Raw genomic sequence first — 23,434 nt, forward strand, 5'->3', positions numbered from 1 at the left:
TTATAAAGTTTACAATTCGCTGCAAGTTTGATACTGTTTGTATTTTTAAGACCAGCAGAGTTTTTGGTTTGATAGTTTGGAGAGATCTCGGCGGGAAATTTTCCCTGATCAAATCCCGACGCAAATCCCGTACAAAATCCCGCGATCCATTTCCCGAACTGTAAACTAGCCTTAACAAACGTCTTACGCTGGTCTACTTGGTTCGATGCTTTTTGGTGTGACACGTGTGAAACAAATTATCAACAACCGCTGCACAACTCTGACTCGTTTTGATGGATTCGGCGTGAGAGGATTCGGCCTATTGTTATTACACCTTTCCAATCCATTCATAAGACGCGGGGCAACAACCAGAGGTGCCAGGTGAGCAGACTTTTAAGCGAAATTTATTGAAACAATTTACTGTATAATTTTTGGAGAAAGGATTCTTCGTTTTTTTAGATTTCAGCTTCTATGTACTGCACATACAATAATTTGACCAACAATTCCTTACAACGGGTCCGTATGTAGTGATTAATGAAGTATACTTTAGTGATACCATACCATAATATGTTATAATTTGTCGAGCAAATATCACACAAAAATAACTGGCATCGCTGGTGATGACAACTGTCAAAACAAGATCCAAGTTTTGCTCGCAAAAAGGCACGCTCGCGTAAAAATTTATTTTAGTTTTCGGTAAAGTCGCGTTGTTTTGTCGGAAATCGTCGGGTTTTTCAGTAATTTTGTGATTTATCACGTGTTTTATCAAATTACACTAAAATTCATATTTTTTAGGCAAAGAGCAGCCTACCGGAGTTCATTGGGATCAGTGTCGATATTGAGCATAAAAGGAAGAATAATATCAAGCTGCTGTCTTCGATCTTCTGTTGTCGTTGTGCTTAATCAAACCGCAATCCTTGTACCAGTCAAAGTAAACTATGCTTAACCAGTACGTTAGCCCGCTGTCGATCGCCGTCATCTGTTCCTCGAACATGAACCGTTCGATGGAAGCGCACGGTTTTCTCGCAAAGAAACGCTTCAAGGTACGCTCGTTCGGAACTGGCGATAAGGTAAAACTACCGGGAACGGCCGCTGACAGACCGAACATTTACGATTTCGGTACAACCTACGACGATATATACACCGATCTGCTCAGCAAGGACAAACAATAGTATCCTTTTCGGATGGGTTGAATGAGAGGATGTATTTGCTTTACTTTCGTTTCAGGTTTTCGATACACTGAAGCAATACACGTACGAAAGCACTTTCTGGTGTTTTGTATTTGTTTGTCTTAACTTCAACGATGGAATTTTAATGGTTTCAAATTTATAAAATTGTCTTTTTGTCATCCTTTTATATGCTTATGCATATAAAAGGTAGGTTATGTAACGGTCGGCGGGAACAGTGGCGCCATCTATTTTAAAATAGAATAAACTTAGATGCACATTTTCAATTCAAGGTTGCGCCACGCTTCTATGCAATTCAGTAACGCATCAAACCCGATATATAAATATTTTTGAACTAACGAACCTTAACACATAAACTAACTTAGCTATACACAGAACGGTCTTTTGCACATGTTAGACCGCAACAGGCGTATCAAAACTTCTCCCGAAAAATTTCAACTTTGTGCTGAACGATTTGATGTGTTGGTCACATGTGAGGAACGAGTCTACGATCAGGTTTGTAGCTATAGTCTTTCAATTGATTTTTGATATTCTGTAAAGTGAAATTAAATGTTCACATCAATTTGCCCAGGTAATCGAATTCATGGAGTCAAAATCCCCGACGTGTAATCTGCCAGTACACGTGATCAACATCGACATTCAGGATAACCACGAGGAGGCAACGCTCGGTGCGTTTATAATCTGTGATCTAATAACAATGGTAAGTGGAACCGATTTTCGGGAGCCTTGTTTTTCCGTTAAACGTTTAAAAGCAAATAAATCACACAACAGCAGAACCAGACATGAGTGGTGTACTAAAAGGTTTCTCGTCAATAAAGTGTTCAACCTTCTTACATCTGGCTGTCTTTTATCTGAAACCAGTTTGCTTGGTCCCGTTAGATTACTCCCATTTGTTCTTAGAAATTTGATCACCGCTTTACTTTGTTCTCAATAAACGGAACATATGATCGCTAAATAATATCGTAATATCACGATGAATGTCGTGCGAAATCATACAAATGCATGTCGTTATGTTTCATCAATGCTGTAACGCTTCTTTCCAGATTTGCGAAACGTAGTAAAGCAGGCTTTGCCTAGGAGGTTGCTTAGGTTTCATAGCCCATCCAAGATAATTTAGGGTAAGGTAAACGCTGCCAGTAAGATCTTCAACGTGTCGGTATGTTGGTTGTCATCGAGTGCGAAGATGATTCTTTTATTTCACTTTGATTAAGCGAATTGTCCGTGCTGTGGTGGACCAATTATTCGGCACCGCGAGGTTTGTCCAAGGAGGGTTTATTCTCTCCTATTAGCTATGTTGGTTTTGAAAATAACAGCTGACAGCATTTTTTACGAGTAACTAGTGATGATACATTCATCTCGATATATTTGCTTGGATTTCAGTTTGCACATAAAGTTGTTGGAATTATTTTTCTCTGCACGATTTCCCCACTTCTCACCTAGTTATTGCCAAAGATGAATCACCTTAGAACTCTAAGCATCCTGGGATAGTCGCAGAAAGTAAAGTCCATCGGATTATTAACGAAAATTAACTGTCAGCTGTACCATTTTTTGGCTTTGTTTCACAAACAAAAACAATGAAGAAGAAGAAGCCTTGGTGAAACCGCCACCCTGAGCAACGAAATTGTTAACATAAAATGTACAAAAAAAACAAATTTTACGATTGTTTTTAATCATATATGAACTAAATAATTTAAGATAGATGAATAATTTCTCCAAAATCGGTTTCAATCGGGTCATTTCGCGCGGGATGATCCTTCTGTATTCACAGTTTGTGTCCATCTGTTTTTATGAAAAGAATTTTTTGAACCAAAACCTAGAGTGGCAGCAAATGATGTCAAAACTGGGCAGAATTGATGACGATTTCGACAATCGTTGAATCAAGGAATTTTGATGATTAAGGTTAGGAATGATGGACGACCATGGAAACACGTGTGCCGACATCACCAAAAACAACTATCAATCCTGTGACCGGAAAAAATGGTCAAGTGCTGATTATTCTTGTACCCGATACTCGGGCGTCTAACTACTACATATCGTGCAAACATATAATGTTATGTTTGCACGATATGTAGTAGCAAATAGAAAACACATTCTCTAAAGAGCTATTTGAACCTTTCACCTTTGTGAACTAACTCGTGCCGGATTACATTAACGTGATGAATAAAAACTTTCTTTTTTGAAGTCACCTAAATAACAAAAAGGTAACAAGCATCCGGTACTTTGCCTTTATTACTCATGATTCAGAGATTAATAGGTCAGACAACTATTCGAATATCCCGCTTCACAAAACACAGTTTTTGTTCAGCATCATCACACTGTGAAAAGGATTCCATCTTCAACGGAAAACCGGATGACGTGTTAAACTTCCAGCAGCGGATGACGACCTTTGGCTATACGGATGCTGAGGACCTCGTTCGTCTACAACGAGGCTTGAGAGGAACTGCTCTGGAGTCAGTGGAAAGTCGACTGCTTCAGTCATTGTGCGTGCGGCACATTATCGAGAAACTATCGTATACTATACGACTGACCAGAACTCTTGAATCCTACACTCCTGATCAAGATCCAAGTACTTGCACCAAACCACGATCACCTGGAGATGCTGATGCAGTTTGGACTGGCGGTGCAAAACCTTGTGGGCCACTTTGGAGCGACCGGTCAACATAATCGCTGTGGAGCATAATCCGAGTAAGCATTACTCTCCTCCACAGTTAACAGCCAAGGAGAGCGGCATCATCTGGGAAAATCCCTGCAGTGTCTTCTAGGATTATTTGAGGCGAGTAAAGAATACGACGATTGGTTTCCACAGTTGCTAGGTAGATTCCAACATAGCACACCTCCCTATTCAAGGATAGCTGAAGAAGTAGCCGACGATAACATCGGTAGAACTTCATTGTTATTGACCCAGCCATCGGAAGAAACCACTTCCCTTCCCATCAACCAATAGTCAGTAATAGTCTAATAGTCGTATATTTTAGCCTGAAGTTGTAATAAAACCGTTTTTCATTTTTCTTTAGTTTAAATTTTACAAAATCCGAAATACTTGGTAGACGCATTTTAACTTGTAACGAAATGTTAGGCGAAATAATACTCCGCCCAAGTAGTGGTAAAAATCCCACATGCAGTTTTTAAGTACATTGCCAAAAAAAATTAAATTCAATAAATAAAATTATTGGATGGGAGAAAATCAATTTATTTACTGAATTCAACCAAATTTATTGCTTCAATAAAAAAAATCGTTCCGTTTTTTAATAATTATTTCTTTGAAATTAAAAATGTTTTTATCGAAAGCAAAAATTTTTTGGCGCTCCAAAATATTTTTAAACCAATGAGTTTGTTGGTTAAAGTTATAAACAATAAATGATTGGATTCAATAACACATAATTTTGGTTTTAACATGCTACATTTTTTTCTGCGTGAATGTATGAAATTACGGAGATCAATGGGTATAGGTCATCTAAAGATATACTTGAAGCTCAAATTCGTATTTTTGTCGAATTAAAATTAAAAACCTGTTTTAATCCACCTAGCGGTGCAATTGTGCCTTTCTCAATCATGAACACGAGAATTTTTTAGTTGCTTATATTTATTAAAAGCTTTCAAATGTATGCATTACAATTTTATTATACATGACTTGACAACACAAGTATATACAAGAAAATAAATCATTACTCGAGTTCTAAAATTTTGCAAAAGAAAAACCAGCCACAGTAATATTGAATTGAAAAAAGGAGCGAAATCGGTTAAGTCCCAAAAAGTCGATTTTCATCAGAATAAAAAAATTCGAGATGACATAAAATCTCGACGTTTCATGCATTTTAAAGATGTTTGGCTTCAAAAATACGAATTCCCTTTGAAAAAAAAATTTGAGTTCCGGCTTACATGGGAATTTTATATGTGACCGGACGGTTTAGTCTATATGTCCGGAACCATATAAGCGATCCGTGTAAAATTTTATAGACATCTGTGGGGATATTATAGCTATCATTTGGAACTAAGTTTGTGAAAATCAGCCCAACCATTTCCGGAAAACTGATGTGAGTTCGTTAATTTTGAAAGATGGCGGTTTTTCCGGGCACTTCCGGAATCGTCAATGGTGGTCAAGGTAGTAAACGAAAGTTTGGTTGGCCGTCGGTGACCTAGAACTGCAAATTTAAGTTGTTTGAGAGACATTTTAGCTGAATTTTTACCTTTTTTGCTTTCATCAGAGCATCGGTTTGAATCGCAATTTGCTATGTGATCGCACGCCACAACCCGTAACTCCAGAACCGGAAGTCGGATCGGGATGAAATTTAATAGCCATTTACGGTGGCGCAATACCTTTCATTTGAGACTAAGTTTGATTTGGTCTAGCCATCTCTGAGAAACCGATGTGACTGTTATTTTGAATTTAGATACTTCCGCCGAGGCTTCCGGAACCGATGATGGTGACCAATGTGGTCAACGAGACTTTGAATGGATGTTAGTGACCTAATACTACAAATCGAAGCAGTTGTGGTCATATTTTGGAAAAATTTTCACCTTTATACATTCATTGCAGAATTTATTAAAATCGACATTTTCTGCGTAATCGTGCTCACCACCCTGTAATTCCGAAACTGGAAGTCGGATCCATTAGAAATTCAATAGCAGCCAATGGGAACGTTGCACCTTTCATTCGAGACTAAGTTTGTCAAAATCGGTTCAGCCATCTCTGAGAAAAAAGAAGTGACATTTTTGGGCACATACACACACAGACGTACATACACACACATACATACATACACACGCACAGGCATTTGCCGAACTCGACGAACTGAATCGAATGGTATATGTCACTCGGCCTTCCGGGCCTCCGTTAAAAAGTCGCTTTTCAGAGCAATTGCAATACCTTTCTTTTGATAAAGGCAAAACGTGTTTGTTACAAATCACCCCCCAAAAACCAGTTAGGAGGCCCCACATGGTGGGTGGAGTTGACGTAAGTGATATTGAGCCGCGAAGAACCTCTGCAACACCTATTTGGGTGGATCGGAAGGTCCTCATGAAGGCCGGCTGTTTTATAGTTGAAAAATACAGCATCTTTCAAAAAGGAAATACTGTCTCCTAGCATGCCGGATCGTTGGAAAGGATTTCTTGGGTTAACGAGAGGAGTTAACGCTGCGAGTGGAGATCTTGGAGGCATTTGCCATAAAAATCTTGATTATATCGGCCGATAGTACCAACTTGGGCTTCCGCGCGCTTGGTCAGCATCAGCGCTTTCATTGTCACTGATCCCGCTGTGGTCAGGTATCCAACATATGGTGATCAGCGGGTCGCAGGTTGCCTCGATCGCCTGAATGTACGGGTGCAGGGATTCTCCGGATTCCAATACCGAGATGACCGATAGTGAATCAGTGAGGATGATCGTCAGGATATCCTGTGGTTTTCGGGTGATGGCTAAAGCAATCGCTGCTGCTTTCACGGAGAACATACGTCTGTGAAGATCAAGTTGTGGTTGGAATATTTCTCATGAATGAGTTTGCGTTAGCTGGCTCGGACAGTTCCGGGGAGTGTGGCACTCTGGCACTGGTGTCCGTCTTTGTACCCCGCTCAGCCCATCTGTGGTTACGAACTCTGTGACAGGGGGCAACGAAGGTATGTCAATTCTAAGTTTTTTCTCCAGATATTCCTAAGTTTGTTTGAGAATATATAGTGATCGCAGCAGCCCGCATTGAACGATAGGAGGGCAGCCTCCACGCAGGCGGCCTAGGCAGAGGTGCTGGGTAGTAGATTTGATTCTTGATGCATCGCTCCATTGTACAGGGAGAGGGGGAGGATATCCATGAGCACGCTGCGGTTATGGCTGGTGATATCAATGCCTTAAAATATTCTGTAACCCGATATGCAGGGCGGTACTTCTGTTCCACTTGGGGTGTCAAGCGCTAATCACGCCTATTAGCCTCTTCCTGCGCTCTTGATCGCGTTTAAACATCCTGAATTGTGGGAGGGATGCCAGGCGGCCATCTATAGTTGGGTTCTCATCGGAATGGAATTGGCATACCCACGAGCTCAACCGGACTGCTGGTAGCCACGTGGTGGGTGTTGCAACAGTGCTTCATCGCACACTTTGATAGAGCCCTCAGGGACACGGTTGGCTTCGGTGAAGGAGACAGTCGGAGCCCCCGATGTATACCTGGAACGAGCGGTCGGAGAGATAGCCCGTCAAGAATACTCCCAGTTGCCAGTCACTCCCCAACTATGCAACTGACGGAGTACTTCCATTCGCCAAACCGTGTTGCCTTCACGATATCCATGATCCTAATATCCGCGTACAGGATATCTGCCAGCGCCTGATGGTGGTTTTCCTCCAAGTGGGTCATTAGACGCCAGTTCACTAAACGCTTCATGGTTTTTCCGATGTAGGGGAGCAGACTTATTGGTCGAAAGTATTTTGGAATACGGGTGCCTTCATATCTATTCGGTACAGGTACCACTACCAGGACGTGGAGATGGACTGCCCAATCCAGATTGCTCTTACCCTCTGGGGGTGTCATGCTGAAGGAGGTGGCAACTTACGTTGTCATTACCACGTGCTATGGAGAGATCATATGTCACTTCCGGTGAAGAGTTTGCTGAAATTCTTCGTGGAACCAGAAGAGATACCTTCCAGAAAATTTATCCAATTTGCGTTTTTAATCACTTCAATAGCTTTTCTGGCCAAGTTTCGCAATCGGCGGAAAGTGTTTGCTCTTCCCTCCTATAAAGGGCAGTACAACCGGATATTGGACGCATTAACCGACTCGTTAGTCGGACGAACGCCGGTTGTTATAAGAGAAGATTTTAGTGCTTGGGCCGTGGGGTGGGGTAGCAGGCTGACCAACGCAAGAAGTGACAGCCTATTGGAAACACTGGCAAAGCTGGGCGTAAAGCTGTGCAACGAAGGTTCCGCTAGCACATTCCGTAAAGACGACCGGGGATCTATCATCGACGTAACATTCTGCAGCGCGTCGCTGATGGATAACATGAATTGGCGAGTTAGTGAGCAGTATACACATAGTGACCACCAAGCGATCCACTACATCATTGGTTAGCGAAATTGTACGGTAACGCCGAGAGTGAGGACTGGCGAGCAGAAGTGAAAAAAGAGGACCTTTTTGTGGAAGCACTTCGTGCTGACAGCGTCACTCCAGTTCGGATTCCGGAAAGGGATATCGACGGTGGACGCCATCCGCACAGTCATCGTGAACGCGGAGAAATCATTGAAGCAAAAGAGAAGGAGTAGTCGCTACTGCGCCGTGGTAACGTAGACGTGAAAAACGCGTTCAACAGTGCTAGCTGGGGGGGACGATTTCCGTAGCACAGAATGCGGGTTCCGAACTATCCGAGCAACGTGCTGAAAAGTTACTTCCAGAACCGAGTACTGGTCTACGAAACGAACATGGGTCTGAGGTCGATAAAGATCACGGCGGGAGTACCTCAGGGCTCCATACTCGGCCTAACGCTTTGGAATATAATGTATAATGGGGTGTTAACACTGGAACTGCTCAGGGGAGTGGGGATCATCGACTTTGCAGATGATATTGTGCTAACGATAGCGAGCGAGACCCTTGAAGAGGTGGAGATGTTAACGGCGGAGACAATAGGCATCATGGAAACCTGGATGGCTAACGTCAAGTTGCAGCTGGCTCACCATAAGACCGAGGTAGTGCTGGTCAGCAACTGTAAAAAGATCCAGCGTATCGAGGTCAGCGTCGGGGACAATCCATCCAATCGATGCGTTCGCTGAAGCACCTGGGTGTGATGGTCGACGATCGGTTAAATGACAACAGCCATGTCGACTATATATGTGAGAAGGCTGCGAGGACAACTAATGCATTGGCAAGGATTATGCCGAATCACGGAGGAGCAAGAGACCTCTGCTGGCGGGCGTTTCGTCCTCAATACTGTGGTATGGCGCCTATCTCAAAGCGAAACCGGATGAAGTTGACAAGCACGTTTCGCCGCTGTTCGTATCGCGAGTGCGTACAGAACGATATCGTCGGAGGCGGTATGCGTAATTGCCGGGATGATCCCCATCTGCATCACTCTGGCTGAGGGCGTGGAATGTTACCAGCGGAGAAATGCACGTAATGCAAGGAGACTGGTCCGAGTGGACTCGTTGGCTAAGTGGCAGCAAGAATGGGATAACGCGGAGAATGGAAGGAGGACCCAGCGACTCATCCCAAATGTGTCTGCTTGGGTACATAGGATGCATGGAGAAGTGAACTTTTATTTGACGCAGTTTTTGTCCGGGTATGGATGCTTCCGGAAATACCTACATCGGTTTGGACACGCTTCGTCACCCCTTTGCCCGGAGTGTGTGAACGTGCAAGAGACACCGGAACATGTAGTCTTCGAATGCCCCAGGTTCGAAGAAGTCCGAAGGGGTATGCTTGATATAACAGTGGACAATATCGTCCAAGAGATGTGCCGCGACGAGCATATCTGGAACGCTGTCATCAGAGTAGTTACGAGTATACTCTCCGAACTGCAGAGGAAGTGGTGTAGGGACCAACAAAGCAGCATCATTGGCTAGAACGCCGCCGTGGAACCACAAATCGGGTTTCGGGAGAAATTGCGCCGCCGGGAAACTCTCCGACGTTGTAGACTAGGTCTACCGCCGGGGACCGGTTGAGTAGTACGGGATGTAGCACCGGATTCGGGTCGTCGGGGCACCATTGAACCAGACGTCAGGCTTCACCGGAATCGCCGGACCGACCTCGACACCTACCGGGTAGCTCGTGAGTAGGCTAGATCCACCGCCGGGGTTTAGACCGAGTAGACCGCGTCGAATAGCTAGAAGAACCGGAAACTACGCTCCACCCGAAATCTGGATGGACCTCAACACCTACTGGCTGGCCCGTTGAGCAGGCTAGTTCCACCGCCGGGGACTAGACCGAGTAGACGAAGCGGGGAGCTTAATGGCTCACAGAAACGTACATCGGTATCGGGAGCAATCTACCGACGGGAAATTCCCGGTAGGATAGACTCGCCGCCGTAGACTACCCAACAGAATCGGGACAAAAAGGGAAGCTAATTGGCTCACGAAACTCAGTCGGAGTAGGATAATATCTGAGTTGATCTCGACAAAGCTGGGAGCTAAATGGCTCAAGGAAGCGGGTATCGGTATCGGGGGAAATTCCTCCGCCGGGGAACTATCAGTCGGAGTAGGGTGAGTTCACCGTTGGGCACTATCCAAGTAGATCGTGATAAGGCCGGGAGCTGAATGACTAACGGAAAAATGAGCTAAATGGCTCAAGGAATCAGCACCTAACCGGCTCACATAATAGATGGAGTAGAAGTAAGAGACGAATCGAGAGTTAACCACAGACTCAGTGCCGACAATTGCAGCAAACCAGTCAATGATAACGACTACACCTCCCGGCTCACACTCGTTTTACAGTGGAACATGGACGGCCTTCGGGGTTGCTTGGGATGTACAGTTGCAAATTGCTCCACTTCGACCAATATGCTTAGCTCTCCAAGAAACTTATTCGAAACGGAACTAATCCCGGACCGTGGCTGATCAACCGGGAGGCTAGAAGCGGAGATAACATTCTTCCAGACTCTTGGGCTCGGATTCAACATCGGTACAACTCAACGCGTATCATCATTGTACAAGAACCCAGGCGTCAGTCAAGCCATCAAAGACCATCGCAAAGCACTCTGTATACTGAAAATGGGCCCCGCTAGCCGCCCCATGCAATTACAAAGGGTTACAGAGTTTCGTAGATCACGAAACCGGACCAGGAAGGCCATCGAGACTTCGAAGATTAAGAGCTGGAACGCATTTTTCAAAGGGATATCTCCCGATGTTCCACAGAGCTTTGGAGGACAGTGAACGCTCTCAGCGGGAAAAGGAGGCAAGTCGTCTTCTCCTTTCAAGGCAACGGAACCACAACACTCAAATCCCAAGAAATTTGCTGAAGAACTCTCCAACACTTCAGCTCGTTATCCTCAGACGCTGCCATCTCTCCAACCTTTTTAGCACGCTGCAGAAGAGTTGGAAGAGCGCCCATATCCTTCCACCGGACACCGGACAAGATTTCAACAGAATTAACGGCGGCACTCGCTACCGCCTACGGCAAATCTTCCGGACTATATGGCGTCGGCTACCTTATGCTAGAAGAGTGCTGTTGGAACGTTTGAACTGCATCTGGAATTACCAATCCATGCCAACCTCTTGGAAAAATGGCCCTAGTAATCCCCATAACACAGAAGGGTGACACTTCCCGTACGGCGAAAGCCTTCCAGCCGATTAGCCGCTCCCCTGCGTAAATGAAACTATGGAGCAGATGGATAACGAACGGCTTATGATTTACTTCGAAGAAAGCAGGGTGTAAGGGTGGGGGGACTGGACCCCACCTTGGAGCCTTTGGAGAAATCCTCTGGCAGGCCCTGGCGGATGCTCTACATGCCAACTTAGCAATATGTATTGGACATAGCTAAGGCTTACAACACAGCCTACTGCGAGGGGGCTCTCCGGCAACTCGTTAGCTGGTGAGTCACCGGTAACTTTGAGAACTACACCAAGGACTATCTCAACAATCGTGTCTTCCGAGTGGTAAGCTACAGTCCAAAACGTATGTGAAAGAAAGCGATATCCCGTTCACGCCGTCACCTTATTCCTCGTCAGCATGAACTCCTTCTTTGCATCCCAACCGGTGGTATTTATATGTTTTCTACGCCGACGACATCATAACCAAGGATGCAAAATGCCTACCTTTTCTACGGCTGTAATTTTTCTGCCTACATTCTCATTTCTCTTTTGACGCTGCTGTCGTTCGCTATTGCAGGACGCCCAGCGCTGTACTGCAGTCTGTAAGCAAAGCAGTAACATGACAAAGAAATACTGCCCCCAGTCCAGCCACCAGCCGCGAGCGGTACAGCTTCTCTTTCCTTATTTTACACTTTTTAATATTTTTAATCTATTCAATATTTTCAATCACAAACGACGGTAATAAATGCCCTTCGTTTACACCACGACCGGCATCATCGCTTTCGTGTGCGGGCCTCTCCCTTTGACTACGCAGAGAAAAGTGTACAAAGCGAGAGAACAAACTTTACTACGCCACACTCTCACCGAGCAGTCGGAGTATAGCAGCAAAACAAAAATGTATTCTACTGTTGTACGGGAAAATGTACTCGGTTTGGCTACCGTTCTGGCAAGAGCTGTAGTGATGCGTCACTGTAGCGGGCTGTACGGCTTGTGCAAATGTAAATATACCGAAAAAAATGTAGTTTACCAGTACCTTTGGCATCCCTGATCATAACCATCGTGGTGAAAGGGTCGATCAGTTGAGTGCGCATATAGCTCCAATTCGCAAAAACGCCATCAGTAAATTGGTTGAAGCAGTGGGATTCAACATAGTAGCACCCAAATGCTCATTAAGGACCATTCATAAATTACGTTACGCTTTCAGGGAGGAGGGGGTACGACAAAGCATGATATGTTGTGACATATGGGGGAGAAGGAGTAAGCTAGAACGTAACGTAACATGTTTTTATCGAAGAAAAAAAAATTAGGAGTTTGTTACGTAATAGGGGAGGGGGGGTATCGAGAAATTTGTGACAGTTTATAACAATTTTGAGCAATTTTCGCGTTACGTAATTTATGAATGGTCCCTTATCTCACTATTGCAATGTTCATCACCTAGCCACTTACAGATCAGTTAAACTCAGAAATACACTTATCCCTTTCCGCAGTGAATAAAAATCCTCTGTATCACGCTGGACCGCGTTCTCACTTTCGTATCGCACGTCTGGACAGTGAAAGCAGGAAGCGCCTCATTCGAATCAGTATGCTCATCAATAGCAAAATAATCTACGGTATTGAAATAACCAGCCACAACATGACGATCCTTGCTCCCCTGTACAACGGAACGACTCGGTTCGCCGCTAACCTACTGCCGAGCACTCCCGCCGAATCAGCCTGTGTCAAAGCTGGCAACCTCCCTTGTCGGTGGGCGGCCGCTTACATCATAGTCAAAAAAGCTCGCCTCCACAGAACCCGGGACCGACCCTGGTACACGAGAAGTCAGAACATCAACATCAACCTATCCACGTGGCTGCGAACAGGCCCTCCCCCCGAGTTCGTCAGGCTAAATTCCTGGAGCTGATGAACCAACTATTCTCGAACGTCCGGATGTAAACTGACGCTTTCAAGCTGCAAGAATGAGTTGGAGTGGGGGTCCGCGGAACAAGAGCTGGTCTGGCCTGCCGCTTCCCCACAAGCTGCTCCGTTTTCTCTGCTGCTGCCATCATTCCCGCGATTGCAAGGAGACCAGAGGGAAGCCGACTATCATTCTGACGGACTCTATGTCGGTCATATCCGCCCTGGAAACGGGAACGTTACGCAACGCTTACATACAGGTTATAGAGAACACCGTCGATCCGTTGCCCCATGACCCAGCATGGGTACCCGCCCACTGCGGGATCAGCAGGAATGTGAAAACCAACTCCTTTGCAGCTCGCGGGAGACACACCCGAAGATTGCTGATCAAATTGGTCCCATCGGCTGATATCATCTCCCGCTTCAAATCAGAAAGTATGACTCAATTTATTAGCCACTGGAGGAGCCAACTCGGCCACCTCTAAAAAATCAAGAGAGGACCGCAACGATGGACCAACCGGAGCAACAGGTTCGAACAGAGAGCACTCTCTCGGTTACCAGTTGGACACCCTAAAATAACTCACACACATACGATCACTCGAACTGAATCCCCCCCTTCCCCCGGTTGCCAGGTATCCCAACACTCACCTTCTGGTCGAATCCAGAGTTTCAAAACCTCCGAAACCTCCAGCAACTACCGTCTTCAATCCGAGACATTCTGGCCAACGACAATTCATCCCTGAGAGATGCCGAGCGGCTCGAGAAATTATTGGAATCCCCACGGACTCTTCGTCTCATCCGCTCCGGAGTACACTAAAACCCAAAGCACTTCAGTGACCCACAACACAGCAACCTATCACTAGACCTTGGAATGTAATAGAAATTTGTATACACTTTATTATCTTCTCGGGTCAGTGACCAGGTAGGTTAAATCCCGTAATTAACAACCAACCAAATCACAACACAGTCCGTTGATCCATAGAAGCGTAGACACGACAACGAACAGAAAAACGTCAAATACAAGATTTCCATCTATATCGAAAATAGTGCAAGAGAAGCTCAAATACATGACCTGTTGAACACAACAAAGTACGTCTACTTGGAGGAATTAATTTCCTGATAATAAGTACCAGTGGAGCTCGTGTGTTGAAGATGCGTTTAGTCGTGTATAAACAAGAAACTCCTTACCTCAAAAATGCGACGTGAATGACTTGAATCAGGCGAAGCATATTGCTAGTAGTAGTCACTTCACGATAGAGTATGGCGTCTACATTCCTTCTCCAAATGTGGAGATTGACGGTGTTGTAAGTGTTCGCTAACCTAAGATTTTGGAGTGCAAGCAATGTGCATCGATGATGGGAAGTACTATCCATCAGATTCGTTTCGCGTTACTTTCGCCGGATCTGCACTTCCGAGCTACGTTGAAGTGAGAGGCGATCCTCTTACTATGCGCCTGTTTGTGCCGCGGATCATGAATTGTTCCAATTGCAAGCAGCTAGGTCATACGGCCACCTACTGTAGCAACACGCAGCGGTGCGGTAAATGTGGGGAACGCTATGCGGATTTAGATGCTTGAAGGAGCCTCGCTGAGAAGTGTGTTTACTGTGGGGATCATCCGCATGCACTTTTGAAATTACCAATGCACAAACTTCGCGCGGATAAACTGAGGTTATTTACCTAAGATCGCTCCAGACGCTCTTACGCAGTAATGCTTAAATGCACTACTCCACTTATCTCCGAAACCCGATAAGCTCTCTTGCAAACTGCCGATAACGCCTCTAATGACCCCTGCGAGGGGCATCCTTTGGTTCAGCTTAGAAACTCTAGGAAAAGACCTAATCCAAAATCACCATAACTTCCTCGTAAGAGCGCTAGGTTGTCCTAAACAGAGGTACAAAAGAAAAAAACATCCATCAATTAGAAGTTCTGCTACAAAATCCGAAGATAATACCTACTGGTTTCCTCTGAAAAGCTTGCTAGTTGCTATTCTACCAACAGTAAGGAAATTTGTAAAACAGTTGACTGAACAATGGCCCCTCCTTGCAGCGATCGTATCCTTCGATGGCTACTTTTAGGAATCAAAAAGGGCTACTCCTTAAATTGAACCAACCTCCCTTCGATGTCAGGCATTGAAGTTGTCGCTTATCAAACAACAATCGAAGGCTTCTATTTACGTTCCGAAAATTCTCCAACGCGATTGAACACTTTCCCTCGTCACGACTGCTCCACGAGTTTATCTCCAACGGTACAGGATGGGGTTGTCTGTAAGACGATAAACGATCTTCGACAATTCAAGACCTTTGTGACAACTACAATGTGACATTTCGGAACACAAGGGGAAATTACACGGACTCGAAGACGACCAGTGAAAGCTAATGCACAGGACATATATCTATGGTTGACATGACTACGGTTAGATTGCAAGTGGAAGGTAATATCTGGTTCAAGACCATAGGAACCAATCAATGTACCCTATGACCTCACGCGAAACATTGTTTGGAAGAGCTACGCTGCTGCGATATACAAAACTATCGATTCGACACAGGAAGGAAGTGTTGAAGTTTTTATCTAACTCGATCCTCGATACCGCGATTCAAGCTCAGACGAAACGAGTACCCAGCGTGAACACCCAAAAACGTTCTCCCAATCCGTGGTGGGACAAAGGAGCGCTCATACGTATACGCGAAGAAGGCTGCCGCATATAAAGCCTTCCGGAACGACGGGTTAGTCGCTAGCGATCGACTGTACGCGATATTAGACGCGCGAATGAAAATATTAATGAAAGCCAGGAAACGTAGTCACTGGCGCTGGTTTGTCGACGGGTTAAGAATAGAAACATCGATGAGGACTCTTAAGGGCACGGCCCGACGTATGCGAAACCGAAACAGTACGAACGAGAGCGTGGAATATTCAAACCGCTGGATATACGATTTTACCAAGAAGGTTTGTCCGGATTCCGCCCTGACCCAAAAAATCTACCGCGCCGCGTCCCCTCACAATACTCCGAACAAAACACCACTTTCGATGGTGGAGTTCTATCTTGCTCTCTTCTCATGTAACAATAAAACACAACTTGTTGAAGAGTCTTGAATTTAATAGGTTTCTTGACATTAACATTGTCCCACATGACTGGAGACAAGTGAGAGTCATCGCCATCCAAGAACCAGGAAAACCAGCCTCCAACCACAACTGGCACCGGCCGATTGCAATGCTGTCCTGTATCCGAAAGTTGTTTGAGAAAATGTTTCACCCACACAATTGGGTTGAAGCAAACGGCTTACTCTCAGATACACATTTTGGTTTCCGCAAAGACAAAGGGACGAACGTTGCGTTGCACTAAACGTAAATTCAAATGGTCTATGCTGACAAAGAACAGAAGTTCGGGGGGGGGTCTTCCCCAGGGCTCATGTTTAAGTCCCATTCTCTACAATTTTTACTTTAATGATTGACGAATGTCTTATCAATTCCTACACGCCAAGGTAGCTTGCAGATTATGGTGTGGTCTCTGTTACAGGTCCCTAAGGCTTCGACTTGCAAGGACCACTGCAAGATACCTACAGCTTAAATAAATGGGTAAAACTATTGCTCTGGCTAGGATACTTGGGCAGTGAGACTTCCGCGAAATACCGCCAAATATAAGCAAAAAAGTTGATACGCAACCTCGCCAAAGGTTGGACGGGTAGAAAAGCCTTTGAAATCGATCACTGCTGTGTTAATGTTCTACAGTCACAGTTGCTTTTTGTTGCTTGAATTCGTTTACTTCTATAGAAGCACTACATACCAGCACTATAAGACTCTGATCAACAAAAATTGCAACAGATCCAACATAATTTGATTTGAACAGTAGAATGCATACAATTCCCCTAACCAAGATTCAAATAAGTAGGTTTTCAAGAACCCATCAGTAATAACGGTTTTGGTGGCCGACGCGGCTCTCGGTGGCCCTAAAGCAAAAATAAGAAAAAGAAATACTCGCTCACCTAAGGATAATGTATAATTTTGTTCCTAACAATCTTTCTTCCTTTTGTTCTTTTCTCCTGCAGATGGCTCAAAGCGACGATCTGGATAACGATATCGATGAACTACTGCACGATTTCGAGAGCAAATGCCAACGGAGCGTGCTGCATTGTGTGCTGTTCTACTAGTGCTGAGTTTGGTTCAAACCAGCTTCTACAATTATAAAAAAAAAACTAGAAATTTTATTTCCCAATTTTCACTCTCCCCTTTCCCTGTGTACTATACTGCTACCACTTCTACTACTACTTCTACTATCTTTTTTAGTTTTTAGCAGATAGGTAGAACTGTATAACAGCGAAGTGAAACCCAAGGAAAACTGTTTCTCTTTGTAACAATGGTGAACTGAAAAAAAGATATTTTTTACCAAATCAAGCAGAACTAGGATCACTAGAGTTGATACGATCTTGACAAATTTATAATAGGACAGTTGTAACAAATTTAGCTACTGAACAGGACAACGAGCACTGATCACCAATGGAAACCATTTCAAATAAAAAAACGCGGGCAAGTGATCTGGTATAACTGCACGAAACTGTGAAGCATAGGTATATATTTAATATAAAGATGTGTAATTCTTTTGTACATTTAATAAAGTTACAAAACAGTTACCGAAATCACTTCGCACTAGAACTTCAGCCTCCCAAAAACTTCCTACAATAGTTTAGTGCTGATCAAGGTGAGCATATTTGCGCCGAAGCTTTTCCCGTTTTTCTCGTTTCTGGTGTTTCCAAGGTTTGCCCGCTATCAGCACACCCGCTTCCTGTGAACTAGCTGCTCCAGCCACTCCCATCGGTCGCACATTCGGAAAATCATTACGCCCTTTCACGAATCCTGTATAGCTGCGTTCCTGGAAGAACTGCTCGTCGATGTCTTTACCGGTAGTGGTAATGCCCATCTGTGGAAAATGGAATTTCTCGGTAAACATATTTTCTTTCTTGTCAATAATTCCCTACCTTCATCGCACGTTGCTGCCTTGGTGGTAGTAGTTTCACGTCCACCTCTTCCTTGTGGCGCTCGGGAAACTGGTGAAACTCTTTCTGTTCAACCCCAGGCGGTGCATTGCAGTAGAGCAATTTACCATTCACAAAATCCTTCAACACATAGCGAGAACCACGCGATTGATCCGGTTGACCATTGGCAGTCATATAGCCCCTATTGTAGGCAAAAGCCAGTAACAGCTCCTCCGAATAAGGTGACCTGTTGGGATCCTCACCTTCGACCGGCTTGGCTATCATTATGCCATACGTATCCTCTAGAACATGCCGCGGAATGAGTGTACATAGCAGATTGACCGGTGGGACATGATCCCGCATCTGATCGATCGGTAGAATTCCATTCAAAATCATGTCCGCCTTTGTAGTACAGAAACTTGGCATAACGAGACCGGGACAGTCACAAAACAGCAACTCACTATCCACATACAGAGTTTGAAAGTGCTTTGTTTTACCGGGAGTAGCTGAAACGGAAACTTTTTTCTCCAGGAATACGGCATTTATGGTGCTACTTTTGCCTACGTTCGGATAGCCTACTAAACCAACGGTAACTACACCTGGAGTGACACGTTCGGATTTGTGCAGACGCTTGAACAGCGCAATTAGTTCGGTATTGGACAGAATCTTTGAGCTGTTACGTAGCTTTGTCGACGAGGTACTCTACAAAAAAAAATATTTAAATTCATGCTAAATATCAAATTTGTATTTATTACCCACCTCATTATCACCTTCGACGAGTTCTTCAATTTTTTCCTCCAAACGCTCCAGCGTCTCCTCCGCTTGTTCAACCTTAAAATCCAACTCTTTCAGTTTTGTTTCTAGCACCTCCAACTCTTCTCTTTCCGCTGTCTCTGCTTCCGCCTCTCGCTCCCGCTTCGCGTTTTCTACCGATTGTGCAGCGGAAAAGAACGCCACTCTTACGTTCTGTTCGTCAAAATATTCCGCCCACCGTTTCCTCTGATCGGCGTTGAGAAAGTCAGACTTATTGATCAAAATCATGTTCATCTTTCTCTCGTCCACTTCCTTTACGTATCTCTCCAAATCATCACTTCGGAACAGCAAAGGATTCCTGGCATCAACAATCTGAACGACGATATCCGACCGTTCCACCACTCTCCACAGCTGACGCCAGAAATCCAAATTTTTCTCGTAAGGAGTCATTAGCATACCTTCCTCCTCCTGTAAAGCTGCGAGTCCTCTTCGCCACTCGAGAAAATTCTCGTTCTCCATCAATTGCAGCTCTTCCGGTGTCGTTTCCTTGGTCCATTTGGGTCTCCTCGGAATCTTCAGCAGATTTTTCTTATCAACCTGCTTTCGCTCGATGGCAACCCGCTCGTTCGTGGTCAGCAATCCGACCTTGGATTTCGGATTAACGTAACTAATATTTAACTTTTCCGCTTGAAATTCCGTACCAGCCAGTTCAGCCGTTCTAAGAAATTCCTGGAACGAAGATTCCTCCGTGACGGACTGCAAATTCAATCGACCCCAGTCGTACCCATCCTGAACTTCGGTGGTGTGAAGCTAAAATTGAAATAGAACTTTAATGAAACCGAACCGTAATCGGTGACTGGCAGGATATTCTACCATGCTATTATTATCGACTGTTTTTCGATTACCGTGGCCGAACCGGTCCTTGATCAGTGAACGACCTAACTGGTTAGCTTTCTTTTTTCCCATTGCTGTGGAATGGGATCCGCTGGGTTAATATCAAAACAAACACGTGCTCAAGAACGCTCTGTACGTTGACCGATTCTCTTTCGTGTATAAATTTATGGAAAGATCACTAAATTCGTAGATGCGAATATTTAATCACTACAGTGGTTAGAGCAGAAAACTACTGTGGTATCATGTTTGAATAAATTGTATTTGAAATTCGTGAAAAACACACGAACAGTGCACGATCCGAAAACCAATCGCAATTCAAAACAAACTATTTGACAGTATTAACTAACTAGTACTAAATTATTGCGAGGGATTTCCCAGTAGTCTTGGACTAAAAATTTAATATTGTAGAAAAGAAAGGTGTAAACTTTTCAACACTTTCCTGAAAAGGGCGATACTGGCAGCGACACTACACGCAGAAGAATCAGGCCTTTTTGAATCAACAAAACGTTTAGTTGAATCTAAAACGTGACGAATAACTGTTTCAAACTGAAATGGCGTTTTTCGAAAGCATGTATTTGGTTTAGTTCAACAAATAACTCTATTTACATTTTAAATAGAACCATTGTTGGATCAAAATAAAATTTGTTGGATCTAACTGAACCTATTGTTAAAAACCAACCCAGGGACAACTTGACAGATAGTGCTTGTTTCATATATGTACCACCGATTTGATGGTGGCGCTAGTATGCCTACTCCGTAAGAGTACCACGAACAACGAAACGAAAAAGTTTCAAGATAAAAGCGTGTTTCGTTACGTGTGTTATGAACGCCGTCAATGTGGCTAGAACAACATTGAGAAAAGCCTATTCCAAAATGTGGATAAAGAAAATTATTATTAAAGAATAAATTTATCCCTAACTGGAAACCGTCAGCAAAGTTACATAAATCTTATTATAAATTTAGCTGGAGGTCGTTGTTTTTAGCAACCGGCTCTCTTCCTTCCAAAAAATGTTTTGGTTTTCTTGTTGTGTGAAGTTTGTAGACGGTAAATCATTGGAGCTTTTTTCTCGAAAAATATTAAGAAAAACATTTTAGCCAATGAAAGTGAGTCACCAAGCTTAACAGTTCGTGAACCTACGACATCTTGTTTCAAGTTCATTAAGAACTTCAAGAATTCTAGTATTTTGATCGGGAAAATAAACAATATATGTAGGATTTTTTACCTATTTATCAAAATTGGTTTTGAATAGAATTTGTGTGCTTTTATCAGAATTCTGGCAGTAAACCGGTAGTGCTCGGTTTCAGCAAGAATGCTGCCAGGAATGTACAATTTTGTTCGACTCCTGCCAGAGTTTTGTTCGACTTTTGCAATAATTAAATCCGGAAGATATTGCGATGGTTTTGCATCGGCTTCCTTCAGAATTATTCTGGCATTTTACTCTAGTCAGATAGAAAACTAACGTAACGGCGGCTACCGGAGGATTCCATGACTGGGGAGATGTTAATTCAATCCGGAAAATTTTCAGCACTTCTAATATAAGTGGAAGTGGCTTGATTTTAAGTCATCTTCAAAATGAAATCTATGTTTCTGTTTAGGTATGGCGGAATAACGACAGCTTCTTATTTGAGCAGCGAAATGCATTTGATGATAGAAATGCTTAAATTGTTTATTTTTTACAGATATGGAAAATAATAAATGGGATGCGCCTTTTTCAAATGACATCACCAAATCTCCACAAAATTTGCTTATGAGTTCAGTATATGGGAGCTGTCAAGTTGCCCTCGGGCTGTTAAAAACCAACAGAATCTTTGTTTAATTTCACCTAAATTTGAGTTGTTCTCTCCTTTGGTTAATACAAAAAATTAGTTTTTGTTTCTTCGAACTTCGGTTAAACATGTTATGAATTTGTAAACGAAATATTTGTTGAAACTATTGAAAAGCCAACAAATGAATTTGTTCGTAATTTCAAGCAACAGCATTGATTGAATCAAACCTGAATCTTGTTTATCACTATATCAAACGGGAAAATTGTTATTAAAAACTAAAATTTGTTTATTTTTACTATTTGTCAATTGCTAAAATTACCGTACCGCAATTTCTCTTGTTACCAACTTAACGCTCAAGTTTTGAATCCGATCGATGTGGAAGAAATTTCATAACGAATTCGTCGGTTTGCGTTTTGAAATTTCGGATTCTTAAAAGTTAGCCTTATGAAAAGTTTGTCGTTTGAAATCTAGCCTTCCATAAAGTTTGCCTTATGAAATTCGGCCTTGCGAAAAGTTTTCCTTTTGAAATTTCGCCTTTTGATTTTTCAAGCCTTTTAGAATCGGCCTTATGATTTTCAGCCTTATGGTCTCGACCCCCGTAATCATATGTTTGTCGAGACGTGATCTAGGGGCAGATCGTCAAACCCCTGCAAAAACTAGTTCTATATTCAACAAAACGTCGAACCAAGTGAATCAGCGTAGGAAGTTTGCGGGTAAAACAGTGAGCAATATAGAGTATTCTAGAGTTAAGTTTAGTACGCACCTCGTGCGAAATGAGGTCGCGAAATATTGTTCCTTCTTCCGTGCGGAATAATGACATTTACTCGCAAAAACTTGACAGACTAGTTTCTGTGCGTTTGCCGTTAGATGTCGCTTTTGGCAGGTGAATAGTGCTATCAGTTGTTTTTTGTTTATTTATCCGGAATTTCCCTTCGAAGTGAATTTTGACAGTATGTTTATTGCGCCAGTAAATAGTGTCTATCTGCCTCCATTAATTTCAAAAATCTTTGTGTTAAAATAATAGGCACGTTTACATTTTTTTGAGTGTACTATTAGGTTGAAAGAAAAACTTTTAAGTTAATCAAGAATAATAATCAAGCTAAGCTAATGAAGAATAGTAGCTAGGGGCAGATAACTCTAAGAATGTAAAACAAATTTGCATCAAATTAAAAAAAATTATTTAATTTCCATTTTTGCATCAACTTTGCACTCCCTCATAGAAAAGTTTGTTTAACAAACGTCCTACGCTGATCCACTTTTTTCGACGTTTTGCTGAATGTAGGGAAAGTTTTTTGAAGGGTTTTGACGTCATACACGCAGCGCAAAATACATTACACGCAACACAAAATACATTATGAATTTCTATTTTAATGGAAAGAAATGCATTTAATTTCGCTGATTTTTAAAAATGCATCACAAGTGATCTGCCCCTAGATAGTAGTCAAAATAAAAGTTTTATTGTCAAACTAAGAGTATGCGTTTTTTTTGCTAAGAGTGAGAACCAACATTTTTTTCTGTGTGTGTAAACAAAATCAGTGCAAACAGGATCATTGTATTAGCATTAGCAATGTAGAACCTGATTTTTCTTTGCTTGTGTCTTTATTTTATGGAAAAAAATGTTTATTTGTAATTTGTAATTAAATTTATCAGCAGAACGAAAACTGGCTAGTTTATAGGCTCATTGAACATATGTTTCGTTGATAATATTTCACGGGTCAGATATGCGTGGAACTTTCACGATGGGACAAAATGACGATTTTTTTCAAATTTTCAGAACAAAC

At 43.1% G+C, this 23,434-nt stretch overlaps 2 protein-coding genes across 2 annotated transcripts; one reads left to right on the forward strand and one right to left on the reverse strand.

The window, feature by feature from the left end:
* The first annotated feature begins 597 nt into the window (after positions 1–597).
* On the forward strand, positions 598–17,903 carry LOC131690238 (RNA polymerase II subunit A C-terminal domain phosphatase SSU72). The gene is made up of 5 exons (XM_058975832.1): positions 598–716; positions 775–1,150; positions 1,532–1,661; positions 1,738–1,866; positions 17,316–17,903. The coding sequence occupies exons 2-5, from the start codon at positions 918–920 to the stop codon at positions 17,415–17,417; spliced, it is 594 nt and encodes a 197-aa protein (XP_058831815.1). The 5' UTR covers positions 598–716; positions 775–917; the 3' UTR covers positions 17,418–17,903.
* Positions 17,799–20,206, reverse strand: LOC131690237 (large subunit GTPase 1 homolog). Its single transcript, XM_058975831.1, has 4 exons — positions 19,866–20,206; positions 18,999–19,802; positions 18,243–18,941; positions 17,799–18,184 (listed from the first exon to the last, which is right to left on the reverse strand). The coding sequence occupies exons 1-4, from the start codon at positions 19,956–19,958 to the stop codon at positions 17,951–17,953; spliced, it is 1,830 nt and encodes a 609-aa protein (XP_058831814.1). The 5' UTR covers positions 19,959–20,206; the 3' UTR covers positions 17,799–17,950.
* Between the last annotated feature and the right edge of the window lie 3,228 nt (positions 20,207–23,434).

Source organism: Topomyia yanbarensis, chromosome 3, assembly GCF_030247195.1.
Source record: "Topomyia yanbarensis strain Yona2022 chromosome 3, ASM3024719v1, whole genome shotgun sequence".
In the NCBI taxonomy this organism is placed as follows: domain Eukaryota; kingdom Metazoa; phylum Arthropoda; class Insecta; order Diptera; family Culicidae; genus Topomyia; species Topomyia yanbarensis.

Excerpts from the sequence above, each read along its gene's own strand:
- LOC131690238 (XM_058975832.1), top strand. The coding sequence starts at position 918 with ATGCTTAACCAGTACGTTAGCCCGCTGTCGATCGCCGTCATCTGTTCC. Across the intron at positions 1,662-1,737 it reads AGGAACGAGTCTACGATCAG|GTAATCGAATTCATGGAGTC; the intron begins GTTTGTAGCTAT and ends CAATTTGCCCAG. Across the intron at positions 1,867-17,315 it reads TCTGTGATCTAATAACAATG|ATGGCTCAAAGCGACGATCT; the intron begins GTAAGTGGAACC and ends TTTCTCCTGCAG.
- LOC131690237 (XM_058975831.1), bottom strand. The coding sequence starts at position 19,958 with ATGGGAAAAAAGAAAGCTAACCAGTTAGGTCGTTCACTGATCAAGGAC. Across the intron at positions 19,803-19,865 it reads CAGTCGATAATAATAGCATG|CTTCACACCACCGAAGTTCA; the intron begins GTAGAATATCCT and ends TTTCAATTTTAG. Across the intron at positions 18,185-18,242 it reads GGCAGCAACGTGCGATGAAG|ATGGGCATTACCACTACCGG; the intron begins GTAGGGAATTAT and ends CATTTTCCACAG.